We start from the raw sequence: 26333 nt of genomic DNA on the forward strand, positions 1-26333 counted from the left end.
CATGGTACTGTATTTAGATAACAGTAAAATACAAAATTCATGTTTGTACTGTATACCAAGGCCTACCTTGTAAATTGAAAAAACATTAATATCCACATTCTGCACTAGTGTAGCTCCTGCAATGGCTTCACAGATTCCCTGTTCTTTTTTCTTGACATACTGTACTAGCAGGAAACAACAGCTGACTTCACTGAACAAAACATATCCAATAACACAAAATTTCGTGTTAGGTCATTACTTTGTTCTGTCTTTTGGAAGCACTTTCAGAACCACTAGAAACACCACATTTTTAAATGATCACTGAGCAAATAAACCACATGTGTGAGTTGGCTACCGAAACAAAGATGCGTGGTATCATCCAGACAAAATGTGAACTGTAAAACTTTTTCCAAAATTTTATTTTTTCTAATAAATTTGTGCGTATTTATGGTAGTAAACAATAAAAATGATTAATATTACACATATTTTACGCATTAATGACTTACTAGACCTTTTTAGTTACATTTCCTAGTAAACGCGCACTTGTTATCTGCATTATTCCACAGTAGGTCGCAAAACTCACAAAATGATTTCCATTTAATAACTGATGACAATCTGTGAATAGGCAGGTCTGCAAATCATAAACCCTTGAATCAAAATGGCCAACTGTATATTGATTCTCTCAAAACATTCCATTTTCACAAATAAATCTGAAAGATAATTTTTCAGGAAAAGGGTGATTTTTGTTAATTTTTTTTTTTTTTGAAAACCTTACCCTATTCACTTTAAGTTTTTTTTCAAAGACAAAGCTGTACATGTCCTTATAAGCAATGAACACAAGTAGTAAAAGTGAATTTAATAATACAAGATTAAAAAGAATGTACTAGAAACAAAAACACAGGGCAAACAATGCAAAAGACAAGCATAAGCAAAAATATTTTCACAAACATACAACAAAGTATGGCACAACGGCAGCATTAAGTAGCTCAGGGAAAAGCACATAAAGTGTTATTGACATAAACCATTCTTAAAAGAACATACACTAGGTACTAAAATTCCTCTGTGATAAAACATCTAGCACAGCATGCGCAAATTAACAATAGGACTACACAATGCACGTTATCACCAGTTGGCGAGTCAGGTTGGGCGATGGAGAGATGGCTATGGATTGCAAATAATTAGCTGCTCTAATTATGTACTGCAGAATACTTGAGGTGCATTACAGAAAAAATGTCATACTTCATTCTGTTTTATTGTGCCTTGTTAGCACATATTTTGCCTTTCCATATCATGCGTGCAAATGCTAAAAAAATTGTAATGTCACTGTCAAGTTGCATTAGCCTAGGGAATAGTGACCTACAGTACAAGCAGTAATTTCATAATGCAAATGACCAGCTTTAGAACAAAGTTCTTATTATATATAATTATAATCTTAATTATATTCTAATTAGAACACAATTCTTGTCAGTGGCACAAATTTAACTGGTTGCTGAATGGCATATTTTTGCCATTATTTTTCTGAAGGGAAGCAAATTCAGTTTCACTCAAAATTGTTGGTGCTGGCTCATCTCTAATATTAGGTTAAAATTAGACCAGGTCCAAGGCCTCCTGGTTCCACGGTATATGTTCTGAGCCCTGTAACATTCACCTATAAAGAAAATGACTCATCATCAAGTAAAAAAAAGCCACCTTTACTTGCTGAGCTGTGCCGCGAACTAGCAGTTCACAGTGACCTCTCAGACCAGACGTTTGTAAAAGAGATAGCAAGGGCAATCCCCCATCACTATATTAGTCTTTAGCTACTCTTCTCCATCATCAGATTTGGGGAAAAAAAGGGTTGCGATGCACAGCAAATGAATCTCACACACCTCCTATCCTCCTGCTGTGATTGATACTGCTTCAGAGGCATAGCTAGGGTTTTCAGTGCCCGGGGACAACTGAAGATTTTGCGCCCCCTCCTGTTTGCCAAAATGTAATGGGGAACATCAATTTGGCACCCCCTGGATGCTGCGCCCGGGGACAGATGTCCCTCCTTGCCCCCCCTAGCTACGCCACTGTACTGCTTGAAAGCTTTCTGGTGAGGTGTGTGAGATTTAAAAAAAAAACAAAAAAAAAAAAAAAACAAATTGACTGTTTAAGTTTGTGGCTTTCAGGAAATTTGTGCACCTGTTCAGAGCCAATTGTCAGTTTGTACTTATGTGTTCAGCCAATCACTGGATGGTATAACTGACCATTACCTCAGGCCTAATTCACAACCTCTTCAAGTTTTTAGTTCTTGCATTGAAAATATCTGGCACAGTAAGTAGTTTTATGCTTATCAAAAGTATATTACAGTAAATTAAAGGATTACATTTAATGTATGAACATGCAATTCATGTGACAAAATCGGAGTATATGGTGTGTGTGTTTTACTGTAGTGTCTTGTGTTTTTCAGAATATAGTGTGTGCATTTCAGTATACCGTGTATGTACTGGGAAGAACTTACCAAGTTCTAAATGGTGCCTCAATCTGCTTCTTTTAAACATCAAGTACTGCTAATAGAGTGCATACACAAAGCTTATGGTTTGCACTTGTACAAACCAAGATGGGCGTCAGTAGCTGCTTTATTCCTTTCCAGTTCTATACAGATATTTATTCAGCCCACAATGTTCTAATTTAAATTGACACAGAATAGCTTACTCTCTTCCCTCCTGGTTTTTAACAATTCCTTCAGTCATATCTCTCTAATGATAGATTCCATCAATTCATTCATTTATTGAAGTTAGTCTATTGGATGATAGAATTCACTTTAAAAATGTAAATGAAAATGAACATACTAGAACAGCCCATGCAGGCCCAGGCATAAATCCAATTGAAAATCTGTAGAAGAACTGCAGTCCACACATGAACCCCAAGCCCATTTTAAAAGGCATGAGATATTGTGCCAAAGAGAAAAAACTACACCATTCTAAAAATCTTAAGTTCAAAAAGGACACCTATATGAAATACTCTAATAACAAAAGAATAAGACAATCAGATTTTTAGTTTATTTTTATAGCTTTATTGTTCCCTCACATCTACACAAAGGTCCATTAACAAAATGTGTTAAACTTCCTTCCCAGTAACTATCTGTGTATAGTTTGCACATTCACCTTTTCTTGAGTCTTCTCAGAGAACTTCACTTCCTGCCAGATCCCACAATGCTTGCTTGGTTAACTTATGACTCAGAATCATCTTTGTATGAGCAGAAATTTTTACTGCTGACTTGCACGCAACTCTGCTTCACCCCCTGCTGCATACTCCAGGATGACTGTACTTCGAGATTAAATATGTTTGTGAGTATGGAGACTGGCCAGCCTCCCAAATAATGGGTCAACATCTTGAAATGGAAAGTAAAGGACAGTGGCCAGATCAATGAAACAATCAGGTTTAACAGCGCAGGTGAAAAAGTAGTTTAAAAAATAGATAAACAGTGATTTCAAATCCAAAACGGGGGACATTTCTATGCACAAATAAGAAATGCACACTTTTCTACAACAGATGGTTGTAAAAGTGAGGTGAATATGTTGTGAGTCTAGGAAAGATGTATCACAGACTAAGTGTGCCCTGTGAATTAATAAAGTGCTGTACAGCAGTACTGTACTGGTTCTTCTTTTTGTGCCCAGTATTATTTGAATAGGATCTGGTTCCACACATCACTCACTGATTAAATGGAGCCAGAAAACTAATGGATGAATAAGTAATTGTTGACATTGTATTTTTAGATCATGTTGTGCAGAACAGTGAAACAAACTTAATTAACTTGGAATTAGGTAAATATTTTTTAACACTGTGAACACTTTCACAGGGCAATTGAAAAATGAAGAATATACACTATAATACAGTATGTAATTATGTTATGTGATTAAGTGGGTTTAGAAAATGATATGGATAGATGCTTGAATGTTTTATTAATATCTAAAAGGCTGATAAAATGGAATGTACCTTAACAATACCAAAACTCTTAATCAAAATCATCTGCTACAAATTAAATTGATTGACAGGTTATTAACTAGTTATATATTTATTTCCAAAAATAAACATTAGCACTTTAGAGTTAAAAATAAAGTTTGGAAGAAATTTAACCAGAACATTCCACTTCTGTTTTGTCCCTTTACCAGCTACAGTCTGACAAAGCCTTTAAGCAAACATGAGAAAAGAATAGACGAGAGCTGCTGAAATTAAATGAAGCTAAAGGGCACCAATTTTACTTGAAATATTTTGACAAATTCTGCTGCTCTATTAAACCAAGCATATACATTGTTCACAACTGTGGGCCGGAAATAAAAGTTGGTCAAAGAGTAGCTTTAATATTTATTGCCCAAAATTGATCATTTTATTGCACCATTTCCACCAAGAGTTGCAATGCAATTAAGCCAAAATATTTTGTTTCAAAAGTCATCTAAATAGTGCTAAGAATAAACCGAGACAGTGTAACTAATGCAACACAAAATGGAAAACAGTGAATATACTGTAGTAGCTGAAAAATATGAAAATAGTATTTAAGGATGATAGAAGCCCATAGGTGCAAAAATGTGTAAAGGTAGATTAATTGTAGTTTACACAGATTTAAAATGCTCGCCAATGGTGATTCATAAGTTGAGTGCTGAAGCTAGATAAAATTGTTTGCGGTTATGGTAGATTAGCTCTAAATGTACTGACCAATGGTTGGATGTTGTCATAACCTCTGGAAATGTATTAATCACTTAATTATATAATTTATTTATTGTGCATTATGTAAAGTATAAATAATAATACAATCACTTTTTTGTGTGTAATGAAGTATAATATATAATGTGTTTTAGTTAGTTTGTATTTAGACTTTAATAAATCAGCTATCACCACAAATTGACTACACATTTAAGGCACTACTTGATAGTAGTCCTTCATCATTTTACAGTATATAATGCATCACTTTCCAAATTATGTTGCCAAAAAATATAAAAAAGAAGGAATGCCTAAAAAGTTAAATAAAAAACATTATTACAAAGAATACCATGACTGATGACTGTCTTTTTCTGTTAACAAGTGTCATTAAGCTCTTCAAGCACATCTTTAATCTGAAATAAAAAATAATGTATTTATTTATATGCAATATTAGCAAATTTTACTTGTTTACTGTAAACACACTTTTTGTTAAATACCACCTCTTCTGTGTACATTCCATGTAAATCAATGTAAACACCAGATTTTAGATGTAGTGTTATTAAAATAGACATTTTCTGACTTTACTGCTCCATTTTGTAAATACTATAAACTATTAACAGTATACAACTTGACTTTATATAATGTATGTACCAAAATTACAGCACTACAAGGTGGTAGCCACCAACAAAATAAATAAATCAAACTAATGCTAATTTATGTCTGCATAAAAAGAACTATTCCCTGCTATAATTCACATTACGATAAAAAAGGACTTTCTCCTTTTGTTATTTTATTTGTAATAAAGATATACTGTTTTCACTGCAAATGTTTCCACAAGTAAGCATGCTTTAGTCACTTGCTGTACCTGCTAGCCATTTCAATGAATGAACTGCAACTCTGCAAAAATCTAGTTTCTCTCACTGCAATGGCTGCACACTGTACTATAGTTTTTCTCTTTTACAACACTTCAGGAAAATCCATAGCCTATGGGTAATGATTTCACAGTCAGTCTGTTTTCCATTCTCCAGTATACTGTATCCTTCTCTTGCTCTAGCATGTCCAATGCAGTACATTCAACATTTCAACACTTTAAATGCTTGAGTTTAACATTAGTGAAACTGGGTCTTCTACAACAGTCTTATTCCCCCTAATAACACAAAGCAATGCAAGGTATTAAACATGATAACAGAAACAAAAACTAAATAATAGGCAATGCTTGATGAGAGTAGATCATCCAATGGCTTCACAGATCATAAGTTGTGATGTTTTCTGTAAATGGAAGCTGTGATATTTTACATGTAATATTTGATTCATGGCATATCTGCATGAAAGTAATTTGGTTTTGAACACAATTTACAAGGTGAGCTGCAGAGAGTAAAAATCGGGAGTGGTCTCCCGTAGATTTTCTTGTACACTCAGATATGGGGATGGATATTTGAGACAATGATGAAAATATGTATATTATGTACATTAAAGAACCATCAACAACACATCAAATTAAGTGAATATTATATTGAACAATTATTATAAAAGTAAAGTTGAATAAATCGGACTCTGCAGCTGTATGAATAAAAAAAATACCACTTCTAGTTAGCGGAAATAGTTTAAAAGCTGATAGAAATCTACATTTTTTTACCTAATACTTGTATGCAAAATTTGGTTGACCTAAGTGAATGCATACTCAAGTTATCGTGTTTACATACATATACACACACTCACACACACACACACACATACAGACATAATTCCAAAAAATGGTATTTTCAGACTGAGAGAGGTCTAAAACGCAGAGATTCATCAAAATCTCGAGGTTCAATTTTTGGACAATTACAATACTTTCCTTATACTTCGTATACAAGAAAGTAAAAAGTCAACAAAAGGGGACAGTTACAGGACAATGCATGTAGATAACTGATAAAGAAGAAACATTCATTGATACTTTGTCTTTTAAGCCATCACACCAAACTCCCAAACACCTCAGGCATGAACAGACAGGCAGCCTTTATTGTATTTTCCTCAATGACAGAAAAGGAAGTGAGTGTGTGAAATGAAATCACAAACCTTTTTAATGTCAGGTCGTCTGTTTTTGTTATCATGAAGGCATTGACTGGCAATTAAATACATTTTCTCTACTGATTCTATATTCCACCCTTCCATTTTCTTGTCGACACACTCCTCCAATGTCATCTCTTCATCTTCAATTTCAACTTTGAAGTCGAGCTTAAAAACAAAAATATATTTTGTCTTCAATGATAAAATATTTTATTAGAAAACTGTAGCATTAAGTAATTTAATTGAAAAAATGCATACAAAAAATTAAGGCTAGTATGAAATATTAAATGAAAGGTTAGATATGCAGTATTAGTTAAACATGAACCTTTCTCTCCATTTTGAAACCCATTTATTTCGGATTAAGCCTGGAAATGGTGAATCAAAGAAAAAAAAAACAAACAGTCTTGATCTGTGGGTCAGTTAAAGTTCTGACTTTTTAATTGCAAAGAGCAGAAAATAATTAACTTCTTTTGAGAAATGCGCACACCAAAACAAAGTAAATGTTTACTTGAGACCATATGAACAGAATTTTAACCCAGTTACCAGAAGATCAAAGGAGAAAGTGTGTTCAATATTATATATCAGCCAAACGTCAAATATCACTGTACTATACTACCACAGTGTATAGTAACAACAGCATAAATGTCAGAAAATTACTTTCAAACAAGTAAACTGCTGTAACAAGCTAACCAGAAGACAAGCATATTGAGATCATGGCATTCAACTTCAGGATCCTGAAATTATGCAAACTAATTGAATTGAAATACCAATTGTGTCCTCATCGTCTGTGATCTCATATAATATTATCTCACTTAAGAGTCTGCCACAATAAATGTCATTGGACATTATTTAGAAATGACATTTACTCTAAATCACACTATGTGTATTCAGTAAAAAAAAACAAAAACTTTCCTACAGCATGAAATGTTGCTCTGTAATTTACACAAACCTTATTCAACTTACATATCTGTTTATACTGTCCATGCATAATATGTGCTGACTTGTGAGGTGACTTCACAATTTCTGAATGTACACACAATGAACTGTAACAGTGAAGAGCATACAGTTGTCCACTCCCTGCTCATGTCACTTGTCCCCGTCAAACTCTCACACAGCAAAGAAAATACTTATGGAAGCAATGTTAAATTGCATAAAAAAACATTTTCAATATTTAGAGCTAAAAAACAAAAGCCATAACTTTAAAACACTATATTTTTTAGAAGTAACATCATTCAAGTGTTTTTGAAGAACCATCCATCCATCCATCCATTTTCCAACCCGCTGAATCCGAACACAGGGTCACGGGGGTCTGCTGGAGCCAATCCCAGCCAACACAGGGCACAAGGCAGGAAACAATCCTGGGCAGGGTGCCAACCCACCGCAGGACACACACAAACCAAGCACACACTAGGGCCAATTTAGAATCGCCAATCCACCTAACCTGCATGTCTTTGGACTGTGGGAGGAAACCGGAGTGCCCGGAGGAAACCCACGCAGACACGGGGAGAACATGCAAACTCCACGCAGGGAGGACCCGGGAATTGAACCCAGGTCCCCAGATCTCCCAACTGCGAGGCAGCAGCGCTACCCACTGCGCCACCGTGCCGCCCTTTTGAAGAACCAGTCTTACTTAATTCTCTGAAAAATTCTTTTAAAAAAATTATTTACTTGCAAATGACCAGTGACATATTGTCTATTTATATGTTGTGTATTGGATCGTTCTCTCTCCCTATTAGCATATCCATAACCATACAGTACAATCCATATGGATCACTTTTAATAAAGTCTTTAAGTGTCTCTGTATGTGAAACTAGATCTTGTAACACACAGCAGTTCAAGATATTAAGATGTTAGCATTAGTACTGTATGTGTGGATGGATGGGTAGGATTTATTACGACAGGCTTGGGAGGGACAGACCTACAGTACTTAGACTGGCAGCAGTCTACTGACTAGATGTTAGGAATAATTCTAAAGCATCTTTGGAGCCACCATGGCCAAAGGTAATTAATGCTCTAGAATTAATAAATAAATAAATATGAACAGCCTTCTCTGTTATTAGTTTGTTACTTATTAAAATATATTGCCCTATTAAAAATAAAAAGGTACATTGGAATGCTTACCAGCATAAAAAGGGAAACATATTCAAGCTTTTCAATTGAAGACAGGGTTCTAAAATGAACTAGAGGGGCAGCAGCAGGTCTTCAATTCAAAAGCTCAAATTTGCTTCAATGCGCTTCATTTTCATGTACTACTCTCATTTTTTGTTTACTTAAAATATTTTAGCAAAAAAATATGAGTTTTGAACATTTTATGGACATTTTATTATTGTTTTCTGTTCATTGTTGGTCCCCTCTGGGCCACTACCATCTCCTGAATTAAAAACTTAAGATATCTCCACTCTCCATGAAAACATAAGAGTAAAATGTTTCCTCAGTCATCACTAAAAACAACATGGGGGTAAGTAAGGCCTAAAAAAATATATAATTTCTTAAGGGTGAAACTGTAAGATTAAAGTTCCTGTGCTATTTATCTACATCAGAGGAATAATTTTATGTTGTTTCAGGAAGCTACAGACAGATTCTTATTTAAGTTATTTTTCAAAAGTACAATACCAGTAACTGTGGCTCACGATTTTCATCAACAGGTGGAAGTCCAGAGATGATTTCTAGTAAAACCTGTAAAAAATAAAAATTGAATATAAATACTGTGTTTTATAGAAAAATCAATATATATAACATCTGGAGCTTACAAATTCAAAAGCAATAATAAAAATAAAATTTCAAGGCACTCTAGTGCTTTACTTAGGAATGGCTATTCTGTCTTATACGTAATTGCAATAGCAGATACTGTGAAACACAACAAAACTATTATGAATGTAAAATTCTGCAGGCTAATACTGAAATGGATAAGATTAATAGCTCATTTATACCTGAACACTTTCAGACCGTCTCTTCCTATATATCCACACAAGGCCTTAGACAATTAAGGATCATAAGGCTTTATAGCTGTTGTTTCTGTGTTCAGATCAAAGCACATAATAACATGAAGTCGATACAAATGGGATAAGAATGAGAGAGAAATTGCTTGCACAAGAAAAATGCCATGGAAGGACAGCTTAGAAAATTAGAATTTTTCAGATATTCAGATTCAACATTTATATATTTTTAAAGTACAATCATAAAATATTCAAACTGCTTCTTTTTTCACATTGTGCCATTTTAACAGCCATGCTCTTAAATGGATAATTTTTTTAAATCATTTATCTGCATAAAATACTCCATAATCAAAATGCAAAAACAAGTTTTTGCAACTTTTTCCAGAATTTGGAGCTTAAATCATTCCTAAATGAAGCAATATTTACACAAAGATTGTATCCTCTTTGTGTGTTTTTTTTATTTTAAGTAAAAGCAAATAACAATCCATATAATCAAGTCAAACATAAAACCAAAATTCAACTCCCACCCAAAAGAAAGAGAGAAGAGCCCGCCAACAAAGACAATCTTTAAAAGCAGCAAGGAAGGAAGAGTATCCTTTTACCCGATATGCTCTTTGCATTTCTATGTGGGGTTTCCTCTGGCTACTCTGATTTTACTTCTAGATCCCAAAAGCACATGTGTCAGATTATTTAGCACTTTTTAACAGTCCTCAAATGAATGTAGCTACAGTAATGTATATCCAACAAACTGGGGTACCATCCATGTTGTTTCCGGCCTTTCACCAGATGCTCTTGGCATAAGTTCCATTTCTCATAAAATGCTTTGATGTTGAAAATGAAGTACAGGGTGAACCAAAAGGAAGTACCACATTTCAAACGTTTATTCTACAAAAACGCTCCAAGATAAAATAAATTTCTTTATGACACAAGAAAGGGTATACAAAAAAGATTTTTTTTTTCACTGTGTTTTAAAAATGATGTCTTTAAGGTGGCGGCCATCATTAGTGATACAATCTTGGAGACAATCTGTGAACGCTTGCATGACTCGTTCAGCCATTTCAAGGGGAATAGAGGCGAGTTTGTGGCAAATAGTGTCCTTGAGAGCTTCAAGGTTTTGAGGTCGGTGTGTGTATACCTTCGACTTGAGATAGCCCCACAAGAAGAAACTGCACAGAGCAAGATCAAGCGAACATGAAGGACACCATATGCCATATGAGCTATTGCTCCATCCTGTTGAAATCAGGCATCTACCACATTCATTTCTTCCAGTTGGGGCTGCAAATAGTTCTCTTGTATTTCAATGTAATGTTCTGAAGTGATGGTGACTGTTGCTCCCCCCTCCTCAAAAAAGGGCCTACAATGCCAAATTCTGCAATGGTGAACCAAATTGTAACACGCTCACTGTGCAGGGGTCTCTGATGAAGTTCATGAGGGTTGGTTTCAGCACAATAGCGAAAGTTTTGCTTATTTACTCAACCATTTAAATGGAAATGTGCCTCATCACTGCACAGAACAGTGGCATCTCCATGAACGGTTTGCAGAATGATCGCGCACAATTCTGTCCAGCTCTACCAGTCTCTCTCAGTGAGTTCAAACAATACCATCATTTTGTATGGATGGAAATTAAGGTTCTCATGCAAAATCATCCTCAAAGATGTGTTGGAAATGTCTAAGGCAGAAGCATGTTTGTGTGCTGAACGTCTAGGAGACTGGAAAATTGATGCCCTTACAGCTTGGATGTTTTCAGGCATTCATACAGTCCAAGGACAGCCTGGCGATTTTCTGTTCAATGTTGTACCCATCTGTCTAAATTTAGCCACCCACTGAACAGTTGTTTTCCGATTTGGGACATCACTGTTAGCAGGGGTGTGGAAATCAAATTTTTTTCTACTTGTCCACGGACAAGTAAACTTAGAAAATCCACTTGTCCGCCAGTTAAATTCACTTGTCCATAAACAAATAACAAAAGTGAAAAATAGTTTATTTTTTCTGATCTCTTTTATTGATACCAAAACTGCCTTCCATTTTAAAACTGAAAAAAGTTCTTTCAGGGAGTAGTATTTTGCCATCTTGCTCTAGAACATTTTATAAAAGATTCCCTTATCATTTTAACTCACTAATAAACAATGCCTTCATTATAGCTACACTAGTTCTGTTTCACATACTACAGTTACAGTGAAGATTTTTATAGATATTTCATAACCTTTGGAAACCGTTAGAATGTTTTCTTCTTTATTTTTAATAAACTGACAGCGCGAAACCAACTTGTTTTATATGAAATATTCGCTAATCAAAAACGATCTATTGACAGCTCATCAAAATTGATGTTGTCACGCAATAAATTTCTTAACTCCTCAATATATCATAACCTACACGAAATCGAAAATTTCAGGAAAGATTGCCTAACAAGCTTTGTTATGTGGTGAAAACAATTGTATTGTAAGTAAAATGACTGCATTTTTATGTAGAAACAATTAATTTTATCAGTCTTCTTCTATAATACGCTACTGTGGCTGTTCATTTGTCTGTCCAGGATTTTAAATCACCTGTAGCTCGCAAACCATTTCACCTTTTGACTTGAAATTTGGTACACATACAGTATACTACGTAACGTCTACTATCTGCTTTTGGGGTGATGATTTGTATTACTCTTTTTATTTTATTTTATTGTTGAATCAACTCTCGGCAGTGGCAGCAGGGCGGCGCATGCGTATGGGAGCCATTCTCATTCCCCACCACCTTCGCTAACCATTCTTGAGGCAGATTGAAGACTTAAGTGCCAGTTTAAGTGAAAAATTAAAGAAAACATACTAAGTAATTGCAACACAAAAACTAACTTAATCAGTTTTAACGCGAAAAGATGCCAACGAAAGAAGAGAAGCAGCGGGCCGCTACGGTGGAGAAAAGAAGAGCTGCTCAGGAAGCAGCAAGCGCATCAACCTCTGAGCAAATGAATGCTAAATGTACAGAGAAAGAGGATGAAAACTAGGAATGCTCAAGTCAAGTGTATTTATTCACTGCGTGTTATCGTGCAGTACGCCGTTACTGGTAATATATAAAAGTTACTGATTATAATGAAAAATCATCAGATTACATCGTAATGTCTGCATGAAAATAATGACCGCATCTCCAAGCGTGTACATATTAGGGTAAAATACTTATGTAAGACCATAAGAGTGCTTCCCCTTTGAAAAATCAGCCGTCATTTTGTAAACAATATTGAAGACCAATTTGAGACATGAAGAACATGCCTAAGTAGACTGTTTCCGCACAAAGTACGTACCCAAATGTTTAAAATGTGAAAGTAGTGGTAAAATGTGCCCTGCACAGCACATAGATTTTTCTCCAGAAAATTGCACTTGTCCGCGGACAACTGAAACAGAAAAACACGCTTGTCCGACAGTCAATTTACCCGTGTCGGACATTGGATTTCCGCACCCCTGCCGTTAGGAGGAATGCTGAAATGCGTTTGGAAGGCGCGTTGTACAGGGAGGCCCACAAAAAAGTGGCCTTCCTCCACCGAGACGACTGCATTACGTGGTGAAGAGAAAAATTATCACATTTGGTACTCCCATTTACAGAAGATGCTGAAAGTGATCTCCTTGTGCCTTAATGCATCTCTGTGCCCGTTTCAGACACAAACGCAGCCACTTTGTCCAGCGGCAGACGAGACGGGAGTCATCTCGGTGGAGGCAGGCCACTTTTTCATGGGCCACCCTGTATAATGATAGTCTTTTTGAAGAATGCTTTGACAGCGAAAGCATGGTGCGCACCTGACCAAGGCATGTTGCAGACTGAAAACTACAAGGGATCGCCTAGCAAAGAACCCCCCCACCCCAACTCACTCGGCTGCCTGTACCTCATGTAATAACCTTGAGATATGTGGTACTTCATTTTGGCTCACTCTGTACTTTGGTGAAGAGAACTCTTTTATGAAACAGATTGCTTCAGTCACAAATTTGATGTATAAATGGATCTCTGAAAAATGTGTGCAAAGCACATACAGGTACCTGATTAATTATAAACTCATGAGTGAAATAAAGGATGTTTTGCTGAGAGGGGCACAATTAGGATAGTTGCAAGTGACATACATAAAACTGAGTAAAAACATATTGGTTAGTTACAATGAAAATTAATGCTACCTTATATAACCCTTTCAATTATTTAAACCGTGGGCTACAGATTGTTTTGCCAACTTTATTTCAGATTTTTTTTTCTTTTTCTGGTAAAATGCTGCAATTATTATGTAGTTTTAAATTTTATATGTGCTTGAAATGTTAGGCTAAATTGTGAATGAATATTAGTTTTGGTTTCAACAAATATACTCATAACTTTAATTACAATTAACTGTTTTAAGCAAATCTGTGCAGTAATATTGTGTTTTTTTGCCTTTACCAAAGGCCACCTTGTCTAAGCTAAACCCACACTATTTAAATAAACCTATTTTTTTTACCTTATCTATTGTGCAGTTGTATTTGTGCCAAACATACATCATATTAAGAGACTCTGCAAACAGTAAGTGGTTCATCACTTGGATGCTAGGTACCTCACATTTTCTAAGAGTTGTTGAGATCGGAGAATGTTCCATTTGTCCACCAAATATTGAAAAACACTACACCTTTAAAAAATATAAATATTTATTAATTCTTCACTGTGCTCCTCCATAGATGATCAGCATTTTGTCCTTAATTGTCTTTACAAGTTAATTTACTGGAACACTTGGATTCTGGCTTCAGTAACTTTTTCTGTTCAGTATTTTTGATTTACCTACTTCTTCTGCATTTTAGGTCAGTACCTACTTCTCTCTCTCTCTCTCTTTACTGAGGTAATTTTTGCTGGTTTTGTTCTTGTGGATTGGTAATAGGTACCAAGAGAACATGTGCATTCAATTAATAAAGAGAAGAGGAAAAACAAGAAAATTACAGCATTTTTGATTTCAATATTATGGTAACTGTCTGATAGGCTGACATTAGGTTTCCTTTTTGAACTCAAGAATGGGCCACCACAAAAAAAAAACAAAAAAAAACATGCAGCCAATGTCAGTCCTGTGGTCAGAAACAGAGATAAAAAGCATGCCATTAGAAGATGACAAGAGTTGGAAGAATAGCAACATTATATAACTATCAGATAAGCGTAACAATGTGCAAAAAGCAGCTCATTAGAGAATACACCTTGCCATACCTTGTTAACAATATGTTAAGGCAGATAAAGGCCCAGCCAAGCTACACTACTGTTAACAAGAAACAAAAAAGTATGGCTGCAGTGAGCTGAAGAAACCCCTGCCTAATACTGAGTTGGTTCTTCAATTGTCAGAAAATGCAGCATAGTGTTGCTAGCAAATGTTAAGTTTAACCAGAGAGGTATGATAGGTTTTTTAGAACATTAGATCAAGCTAGAAGAGAACAGGCCATCCAGCCTAACAAAAAACATCATCTAGTTTTGAGAGTCCCCAAAGTCTTAATATGGTATGTTAAGGTATGTAATTGTACAAAACAATGCTTAATACAACTACAGCAATATTTGAATGACAATAGATATGTAAACATCATTACTAATGAAGTATCTCATTATTGCCACAGCATAACCATTTTCAGATGGCTTTTTCAACACAATAATGTTGCATTCTTTATTAAAAGGAAGGTCCTAAGAACATGTCACTGCATTTAGTAGTGCAAATGGCCTCCCCAGTTAACATATCTCATTCCTATTGAGCATTTGTGGGCTGGTAATAAACTACTTGGATTAGAAATTCACCATCAACTCAACTCAACTAGTGCAGCAAATGTAATGAACCACCAACTCAATATTAGGCGGAAGCAGCTGAAAAACTGTAGAAATAAATGAAGTAACATGAAGATTTTATACTTACTACTCCAAAGCTGAAGAAATCTGACTTGGCTGTAACTTCCCCTCTCAAAGCTTCTGGAGCCATGTAAGCAGTGCTGCCAACAACTTTTTCAGTAAAAACAGTTGAAGTCAGCTTTGCTGCTGCCCGTGTGAGGCCAAAGTCTGAAATCTTTGGTACTAGCAAAGAGTCCAGCAAGATATTTGCACTGTCAATAACAATTCCATATTAAAAAATATAAATAAAAAATAATGTAATTACATTTACTGTTTTAGAAAACAGCTCTTTTTCTGACTTTCCAGTTTAAAACAATGTTGTTATAACTCTTGACTGTAAGCCAGTTTGGCAGAATTAAAAATATTTATCATTGGCAAATTATGTTACTGCTAAGTTTTCCTGTGAGTTTAAAATAAATCCGTCAAATTCTCTAGTACCCACTGAAGGTAAAACAGCTAATGCCTGATTATCCATATTACTAACCGAGAATGCTAAACCGGATGATGGACGCAGGCACATCCGGCCATGGGCCGTAGCTGCAAAAAGACGTACTGCGCAGGCGCAAGAAAGGGCGGACGGGATACACACCAAGAGGGGGATTTAACAAGCCCCTGGAACACAAAAAAAAAGAACACAAAACCACCCCACACACCCTACAAGCAACGGACGGGACACACACAAAGAGGGGGATTCAACAAGCCCCTGGAACACAAAACGAAAGAAGACGCTCGCTCAACAACAATCCTCACCCACACCCCCCCCCCCCCCAATCAATAAGAAGTGACACCCAAAGCCACATATCTAAAGGAAACGTCCATATTAAACATACGTCATCTCAAAACCTTCACACTAGGCAGCATAGGTGGAGATCATTAAAATAAAGCACTATTAACCGTTCAACTGGAGAAAAGGCTCCATATTAACAGTGAGTGCGATCCTCCTTATTACTTATACATATTTCGCACGCTGAGGAACAAACAAGTCATGCATACACGGTCACGGGTACAAAACGATTCGGATCGGATAACGGGACCAAACACACGAACACGAATGAAACCAAAAAAATACATGGCGGCGCATACAACGCGCTTCGGAAAATACGTGAGAAAAAATGTCTCGGATCAAAAAACGCAAAGCTCAAGTAACCCCGTTACAGAGACGTGCCCAAATGAACAGACACATTGAACGTAGATGCATACAGCGCGCGTCTCAAAGTGCTGCATCGAAACAAGCACGATTTCAAAAGAAAGAGCTCGCGTCTCAGACATACAAAAAAGGGAGCAAAGCAATGCGCATATGACCGGCCAGAAAACAAGCAAGCAGGACTCAAAAAGCAGAAAGCTCAACTGACCGACATACAAAAACGGACAAGGCACGATACAAACAATGCACGACGTAGAGTGGAACGGACTTTGCGCAAAGCGGAGGCGGATCAATTAAAAATCAAAAATAGCGCGTCACAAATAATGGATATACAACAACGCGGCACTCAAACACCACAAGCAAAACATGCCCGTCGCAGACATCAACACCAGACGTCTGCTAAACACTTACGCCAGTTGGCTGACAACGCTTTCAATAATGAGTCCACTATTGAGGAAAATTCATTGGGATTAATGAATGCCATTTGCAATCATTGTCATTCACTTAACTTCACAGAAGAAACAACTGGCAATACAAATAATGACTTTACACGTTGTTGTCAAAAGGGGCAGATTAGACTGCCTCCTTTACATTCATATCCTGAATATCTACAGAAGCTTCTAACTAAGGATGTGCCTGAAAGTAAAAACTTTATGAACTGCATTAGATCCTACAATAGTTCATTTGCTTTTGCATCTACCGGAGTACATGTCAGGCCACCAAAAGGCAATGGCCCATACTGCTTTCGCATACGTGGTTAACACAACGCACTATATTATGTCCAAAAAATATTAATGTTAATCACATTATTAACCAGGTCATTTCATTACTTCCTTGAGAGACACGGCTCTTTCTAAGCTCTGACAAAGTTGACTCTGATGACGACAATGAACATCTGAATTTCCCATTAGAATATTTGAACACTATTAACCCGGACGAATGACCACAACACAACCTTACCCTTAAAAACGGAACAATAATCATGCTATTAAGAAGCCTTAACACTAAACAGGGTTTATGCAATGGCACACGTTTAGTCGTCAACACCATAACACACGATGTTATTCAAGCAACAGTTCTTTCAGATTCACATGCTAACAATACTGTTCTCATTCTTGGAATTGACCTTACGAGTTCTGACCTAGAATTACCTTTTACATTGAAACACCGACAGTTCCCCATTAAACCTGCATTTGCCATGACCATCAACAAATCACAAGGACAAACCATGGACAAGGTTGGCATCTACCTCTCTGAACCCGTTTTTGGACATGGACAACTTTATTTTGCCTTCTCATGTGTTCGACGTTCATCTCACACCATCTTTACTACTAATGTTGTATACAGAGAAATATTCCAATAAAACATTACTCTATGCCAAACACTCTATTTTGTATTTATATAGGCATCATCCAAACCTGCACACTATTCTATATCTAATTCATACATCTCACTCTTTGTCATGCCCCAACGCCAGGGGTTGGCGAGCGAAGCGAGCAGGGGGCGGAGCCCCCTAGTAGTTCTCTGATAAGGCAGGATATTCAGAGTTTTAATTAATAAGAAAAAAAAATAATTATACCACTTACTTTCAGTATACCAGCACATACTGAACTACATTCTATGACGTGCTATTAAAATTACATTTTCCTTTTAAATTCATTAAAAATTTTGACTTTTTGTTTTAGGATTTAAAAGTAAAAAAAAAAAAGGAATATGTCTGGCATAGCACTCTGAAACATACCTTTTGATGTCTCTGTGGATGTGTTTATTGGTGTGTAAATATTCAATACCACAGGCACTTCCCAGGGCAATGGAGCATCTTCTACTCCAACACAGAGGACTGGTACCATTCTTAAAGAAAGATGAAAAATGAGAAAGCAAAATTGGCTTGTGGCAGAATACTTAAATGTGTATCTGTAGAAATGTATTAAAGTAGACTAATCTGGAGATTTAAAAAATACACATTGTTCACCTGATGGAGCTGTTGAAAGCTTTTTAAAAAAACTGTTTCCATTGTGAATGTACTTCTAAAAATGTTACAAAATGAATGCATTACTAACCAAATCAATTCAACCTAATAATGTTTAGCAATGCTAAACAGTTTCAAACATCAGTATGAAAAAATAACACTGGCTTAATAAAATTGACCCAATTAAAGGGATAATTAGGGTCTTCAATTTAAAAATGTAATTGGCAACTAGAGCTGATTATAGTAAGCCTAGCAAGCCTGATATAAATTCTGACTAACATTCAACATTAGAATGAAGTCTGGAAATAGCATCATGATTGAAGAAAAAAAAATTATTTACTAAAGAAAGTTATTTTCAGTGGTTTAAAGTATTTATTACATTTACATTTATTACTGTACTTGAGTAAATATATTTTTCAAGTATTTTTAGATGCAAAAAGTCTTTAAATACCCCAAGGCTGCACAGTATTGCAACAGAATGCACCCACACCCATAAGTTGCACATTTTTTATTTAAAATCACAAACCACCATGGACCCCTTTTCACTTCACCACAGACTGCATATAAATATTTCTGGGGTTACAGGCCATGGTCTTGGAGCATGCGAGGGGTGCTTGGGAGTTGGAATCTGGAAGTGCACGCCTGTCGGGGTCCCTAGGTATCGACAGAGGGCACTGTCATGGAAGGACCTCCCTACTTTTTTTGGCCAGGAAGTGCTTCCAGGAAGACATGGCATAGCACTGGAAACATTCCTGTGTCAGGCTTAAAAGGGAGACTGCTGCCTCCCGACTCTGACTCAATGATGTGAGGCAACACTCAGCAGGAAACAGAGAGGAGGAAGAATTTGTTTGGCTTTGTATAATTGTGGCTAATCTTTGGTGAAGTGATTGTGAAGAAGTGCTTTGTGTGAATAAATATCCTTTATTTTATCACAGCAACGTGTTTGGTATTACAGTGTCTTGGGTTTGGGGCTCAGTGCACCCACTTGTGGTTACAATGTACATTGGTAATTTTGGTATATTTAGTGGTCAATTTCTATATAAGGATATGGCCGCTTGCTACGTTTTAGTTCTCACCTTCTGAGCAATGTATTTGTTTTCCCAACTGCAACAAAAAGCTACCCAATGAGAATTGTGATAACAAGAGCACACCAACTGCCTATCACATTCACGTGACTCGAAAGAACTGGTAACATGGACGATTGCTGGCAACAGATGTGTTCTCTTACAAGTGACTTTAAATTAATGCCAAATGTAGCCAGCGCCTGACACAGTGCTGTGTTTGTCTAAGCACTCATTTCCAAAAGGAAGTGACCAAATTATTACTGTTAAATACTTCAGTTATATGCAAACTATGAATAATAATAATTTCACTGCTGTTATGACAAAATAAAAAATTGAATTATTAAAACATTACCAGGCAAGCAAGTCTGTCAAGCAAAGAACCATTTGACATGTAGGTGCATACTACACAAAGGTGTTCTCCTTCATCAGAAAACCCAATCATCTCCACAAGGTTTTCATGCTTGCACCTAAATGATGGAAAAACAATATACAGCAATAAAATTCTATTCAATGACTTATTTCTCTTCAAGGATGTGTATGCTTCATTTCCTTTTATTGTTCACATCCTCTTTCATACATTTTCTTATCCAAATAAATAATGAATAAATAATGAATACCAAAAGAAAAGTAAGGATTCCATTCCATTATATGAAATAAACAAGTGTTAAGCCATGTAAATCTGTTCCAAGATTCATGACTAATCACAGGATCATGTGTAGCTCATTCATTGCTTTTCCACTCCACTTCTTGTTAATCCATTATGTTTCTTGACTGCAAATAACACTGACTATCAAAATTAAGGCAGCAATTTTCTCAACTTCATGTAAAATATAGAAGGCCATATTAAAGGATAAAATACTCCATGAAGGAAAAAGTAGGGGTTTCAAGTTCAGATTTTGTATTTTATTGTTTAGGTATTTATGTACTTTGCATGAAGGATTATTTTGAATTTCTTAATATCTTCAAACATTCAAACATTTAGAAACATAAGACTGGCACTATAAAAAGTAAGTATGTGTTATCAGTTTACAGGAGTGTAATATTAAAAAAAATGTCATCTGATTACAGGTATTAACTGCAATTAACAAGTAAAAGACACCCTCTCTGTAATATCTGAAACACAAATAGTATGTAGAAGATTAAACATGTTTTGATGTCAGACTGTTTCCATTTAAAAAATATATACACACCCACATATGTAGCAGGTAGGTACTGAATTAGTTACAAAAGTGCACAAACTAATCGTGCTATGTCTCATAATTTATTAAAGCAAGTTTAAAACAGTGCAAAATACACTGATATCTACTAATTTAGATCCAAATGTGTTATTGTTTTGGATGAATAACACCCTAATTAAAATTCTGTTAGTACTAATTTTGGTTATGATTTCTACCTCAATCAGGAGGCTAGCTTTTGCCTTTCACCATTTACTTTAGTACTAAGTTCACTTTAATATAAATGACTGGCAACTGCACAGAGATAGCAGTAACAGAATTAAGAAACTAACTGCCTTACTTTGCTAGTTCTACATTAAATCCAGAGCAGATGGCACATCCATCATATGGATTATGCCCTTTCAACAAAAAGGAATAATGATGGCACTCACATCATCATTGTTTTAATTTCTTGATTAAACTGTTGTTTCAACTCTTGGAGAGAATAATCAGGCATCTGAAAATAAAACACAGTAATAGTTAACAAGATGTGATAAAAAATAATAACAAGTGATGTACCCAAAAATGTAAAAGATGCATGATAATGCTGTAAAAACTGGATATTTATTGTAAATAATTCTGTCAAATAATAAGAAGCATTAGGCCGGGTTTATACATCACGTGATGCGATGTGTGTCCTGCGAACGCTACTGCTACGCAAGGTTATACTTGTGCGCACACTTTACGTAAATCTGGATGATTCCACCAGGTGGCAGTGCTAGATATCATCACGGTCACAAAACATTTGGCTTCCCTGTGTCATGAATTGCCTGAAACTTTCATTAAATTCTGAAGACACCTTGCCACAATAGCTCTGAAAAGGATGAATATTTAATGACTACAGCCATCAACCCAGGGATGCACCCATTCCAGCATGCATTGGGCATGAGGCAGAAACAATCCCTGGATGGGGCATCAGCTCATCACAAGGTGAATACAAACACACCCATGCGCTAGTGTCATTTTAGCATCACCAAATCCCCAAACCTTCATGTCTTTGGAAGGAAACCGGAGCACACTGTGTAAACAACAACAACAACAACAACATTTATTTATATAGCACATTTTCATACAAAAAGTAGCTCAAAGTGCTTTACATAATGAAGAAAAGAAGAATAAAAGACAAATAAGAAATTAAAATAAGACAACATTAGTTAACATAGAAAGGAGTAAGGTCCGATGGCCAGGGTGGACAGAAAAAACAAAAAAAAACTCCAGAAGGCTGGAGAAAAAAATAAAATCTGTAGGGGTTCCAGGCCACGAGACCGCCCAGTCCCCTTTGGGCATTCTACCTAACATAAATGAAATAGTCCTCTTTGTAGTTAGGGTTCTCACGGAGTCACTTGATGCTGATGGTTATACAGACTTCTGGCTTTTAATCCATCCATCATTGTTGGAACATCATGGTGCTTTGGGTAGATGGTGGTGGCACAAGCCACCACCAATAGGACACCGGAAAAGAAAACAGAAGAGAGAGTAGGGGTTAGTACAAATTTTGAATGAATAGTTATTATAATGAATTGGATATACAGAGTGTCAGGATTAAATTACAGTGAAGTTATGAGAAGGCCATGTTAAAGTAATGTGTTTTCAGTAGTTTTTTAAAGTGCTCCACTGTATTAGCCTGGCGAATTCCTACTGGCAGGCTATTCCAGATTTTAGGTGCATAACAGCAGAAGGCCGCCTCACCACTTCTTTTAAGTTTTGCTCTTGGAATTCTAAGGAGACACTCAGTTGAGGATCTGAGGTTGCGATTTGGAATATAAGGTGTCAGACATTCCGATATATAAGACGGGGCGAGATTATTTAAAGCTTTATAAACCATAAGCAGAATTTTAAAGTCAATTCTGAATGACACAGGTAACCAGTGTAGTGACATCAAAACTGGAGAAATGTGTTCGGATTTTCTTTTCCTGGTAAGGATTCTAGCAGCTGCATTCTGCACTAACTGCAAACGATTGATGTCTTTTTTGGGTAGTCCTGAGAGGAGTGCATTACAGTAATCTAGCCGACTAAAGACAAACGCATGAACTAATTTCTCTGCATCTTTCGATGATATAAGAGGTCTAACTTTTGCTATGTTCCTTAGGTGAAAAAATGCTGTCCTAGTGATTTTATTAATATGCGATTTAAAATTCAGATTACAATCAACGGTTACCCCTAAGCTTTTTACCTCCGATTTGACTTTTAATCCTAATGCATCCAGTTTATTTCTAATAGCCTCATTGTATCCATTATTGCCAATCACTAAGATTTCGGTTTTTTCTTTATTTAATTTGAGAAAGTTACTATTCATCCATTCTGAGATACAGGTTAGACATTGTGTTAGCGAATCAAGAGATTTGGGGTCATCAGGTGCTATTGATAAATACAGCTGTGTGTCATCAGCATAGCTGTGGTAGCTCACGTTATGTCCCGAGATAATCTGACCTAATGGAAGCATGTAGATTGAGAAGAGCAGCGGACCCAGGATAGAGCCTTGTGGAACACCATATAGAATATCATGTGTCTTTGAGTTATAATTACCACAACTAACAAAGAATTTTCTCCCTGCCAGGTAGGATTCAAACCAGTTTAAGACACTGCCAGAGAGGCCCACCCATTGACTAAGGCGATTCTTAAGAATATTATGATCAATAGTGTCAAATGCGGCACTCAAATCTAAGAGGATGAGAACAGATAAATGGCCTCTGTCTGCATTTACCCGCAAACATACCAGGAAAATATGCAAAATCCAGGCAGGGAACACAAGGGACGTGGCTCCCTGTTAAGCAGCAGCCTTACCACTCTGCCACCATGCCATCCCCCACATGTGTAATTATTAACAGTATTCTTTATTTAAATGAAGTTAACGATTTATCTGTAAAATGTAATATACATACTTTAATACATTTCATCATGAAAGTGATATGAAGTATAAATCTAAGGATTCTAAATGTGCAGAGAGCTGGAATATCATACATTTAATGTGTTCTGTGTGGCAATTGCTGCTTGCCACTGCTGTCAGTTCAGGAGGATGCCCCAGAAGCACATAGTGATTAACACCTGGGTCATTTTTAAGATGACGTTTACGATGGTCTACTTTAATGATAAAATAAACAATGAGATTAAATATAAGATTTCGAGATAGACCTTTTCACTGTGTCCATGATTTTTTCTCTGTGGCTCAAATATGCTGCCATACATTCTGATGCTTTTGTGAAGGTACAAAAAAAAACAAAAAAAAAAAAAGACAGCACAGAGGATGGTATGCGAGATGTTTAAAATGTACTGTGTCATTACGTTGGGAAATATGTGACGCTTGAATATAAAAGCACCACGAATGCATTTGTATGATGGCATTTTGTTTCACCACATTGAACCATTCATCAAACATCGAAGCACGCACATTGTTCCTGTATGATCTGCAAAATGGCTTTCTGTCACATGGAGATAGTAAACAGAGACTCTGACATCATGTTCAGACTTGATCACACTGTGCTCCCCGATCTTTTGTTGGTACTGCAACTCGTGCACGAGTTGCATTAATTTCTGAGGACGTGCTTAGAGGATGCGTCAAATGAGCATTGGGAAAGCTTGGCAGCAATAATGCGTATGCATTTTGAGTGTAAAGTATAAACAGGCCCTTAGAATGCATGTGAAAGGCATGTAGGTATCAATCCTGAAGGGGATGCTAGTCTAACCTTGGATATATTCATTTACTGTATATATTTATTCATACTTAGCCAATTTTCACTCTCCATGGGCTTTACTCGAATTTGGAAGAAAGAATACCAGAAGAAAACAGGAAATACAGAATTTTACAATATCTATATATATATAATTCTCTAAGCCGCCGCCAGAGCAGGCAAGACACCCATGAAAGCATGCAGGAAGGAGCCACGCCCACACCCATGAAAGCACGCAGGAAGGAGCCACACCCACCAACTCTAAGACCATTGGATACGACGAAAACTCGCAGAGCCACGCCCACCAACTCAGACGCGGCACCTCGGAAAACACGTCGTCATTTCTGTTTGTCTATGCTACAGTCCACATGCAGCTCTGGGCCACGTTGACTTTTCGGTTACGACGCACGACCGCGTGCAACATCGCAAACTGTTTTATACGCTACATACAGCAATTTGCATCCGCAACAAACATGCGTCTTCTTAGATGGTCCTGCAGGAACACGGAAAACGTTTCCCCGCCCACCATCACTCTTTATTCCCCGGCCTGCGTCCACCGCATCCGCGACAAACATGCGTCTTCTTTGATGGTCCTGCAGGCACATGGAAAACGTTTCCCCGCCCACCAACACTCTTTATTCCCCGGCCCGCGTCCACCGCATCCGCAACAAACATGCGTCTTCTTAGATGGTCCTGCAGGCACACGGAAAACGTTTCCCCGCCCACCAACACTCCTTATTCCCCGGCCCGCGTCCACCCTCGCTCTCTAGGCATTCCCACTGCCTGCTGATGTGCCCAGAGGCAACAACTCACCGACCACCCCGTAAGTCGCTTTCATCTGTGCTAGGAGTCCACATCCACCTCTGAGCCACGTTGACTTTTCATTATTCTTTTCAGTTATGACGCACGCACCACCATCGCAAACTGTTTTACACGCCATGGTCTTAGAGTTGGTGGGAGGGTCTCCGTGAGTTGCTCTTGCGAGCGGGCACATGACCAGGTGGTGTGTATGCTTTGAGAACAAGGGTGGACGCGGCAGGACCATGTAAGAAGAGGCATGTTTGTCGCGGATGTGAATTGCTGAATGCAGCGTCTAAAACAGTTTGTGAGGGGTATCCCATGGGATCCTTAAAACAATCCTTTAAAACTGAGGTTAAAACACAATGAAGGAAGCAGTCTTTAAGAACCAATAAGCCATGTGCCTCTGTTTCATTAGCGTCTCACCTGCTTCACCGATGCAGGCGCTGCAACAGTCGAGACGCTCTCTCAGCAGCTGACCTTCTCTGTGCCTGACTCCACAATAGGCTGCAACAAAATTATGAAGGTACGGGCGCATTTGTTTCACACAAGCTGTGTGTGTGGGTTGGTGTTAGTTAATTAGTTACTCGAAGGATTTCAAGATTTAATATGCACAAGCGGTAACAATGCAAAAGCAGCCCAAACCAGAAAAGACGGCTGGCAAAAAGTGGCCGACAAATTAAACGCGTGTGCATTGTACTTACTGAAAGCAGCGTTACGGATTTTGCAAATGTTCATTTTTTTCCCTCTGCTTAAAAAAACATTTAAAAAGCGGCGTGATTATGCGGCGTATACTACGCCGCGGGTTGGTATGCAGCATGTAAAACAGTTTGTTTGTTGCGGATAATGTGCCTTTTACTATTACACGAAGACAATTTCCTGTTAATACTTCGTTACATTGATATAGCGGTGTTCTTAGTATTCAAAGCGCTATCCACACAGGGAGGAACCGGGAAGCGAAACCGCAATCTTCCACAGTCTCCTTACTGCAAAGCAGCAGCAC

The 26333-nt window shown here is 37.0% G+C and overlaps 1 protein-coding gene across 2 annotated transcripts in view; it reads right to left on the reverse strand.

Moving 5' to 3' along the window:
* Window positions 1-2400: 2400 nt before the first annotated feature.
* Window positions 2401-26333, reverse strand: part of irak4 (interleukin-1 receptor-associated kinase 4) — a 58159-nt gene continuing 34226 nt past the window's right edge. For both annotated transcript variants that reach the window (XM_028810739.2, XM_028810743.2), the window contains exons 6-12: window positions 21257-21321; window positions 20003-20117; window positions 18359-18468; window positions 15502-15685; window positions 9310-9372; window positions 6706-6864; window positions 2401-5057 (exon numbers count right to left, since the gene is read on the reverse strand). In XM_028810739.2, the coding sequence (XP_028666572.1) occupies window positions 5019-5057; window positions 6706-6864; window positions 9310-9372; window positions 15502-15685; window positions 18359-18468; window positions 20003-20117; window positions 21257-21321 (735 nt within the window). In that variant the 3' untranslated portion in view covers window positions 2401-5018. The remainder of the gene's footprint in view (window positions 5058-6705; window positions 6865-9309; window positions 9373-15501; window positions 15686-18358; window positions 18469-20002; window positions 20118-21256; window positions 21322-26333) is intronic.

This window comes from Erpetoichthys calabaricus, chromosome 1 (assembly GCF_900747795.2).
Source record: "Erpetoichthys calabaricus chromosome 1, fErpCal1.3, whole genome shotgun sequence".
Lineage (NCBI taxonomy): Eukaryota > Metazoa > Chordata > Cladistia > Polypteriformes > Polypteridae > Erpetoichthys > Erpetoichthys calabaricus.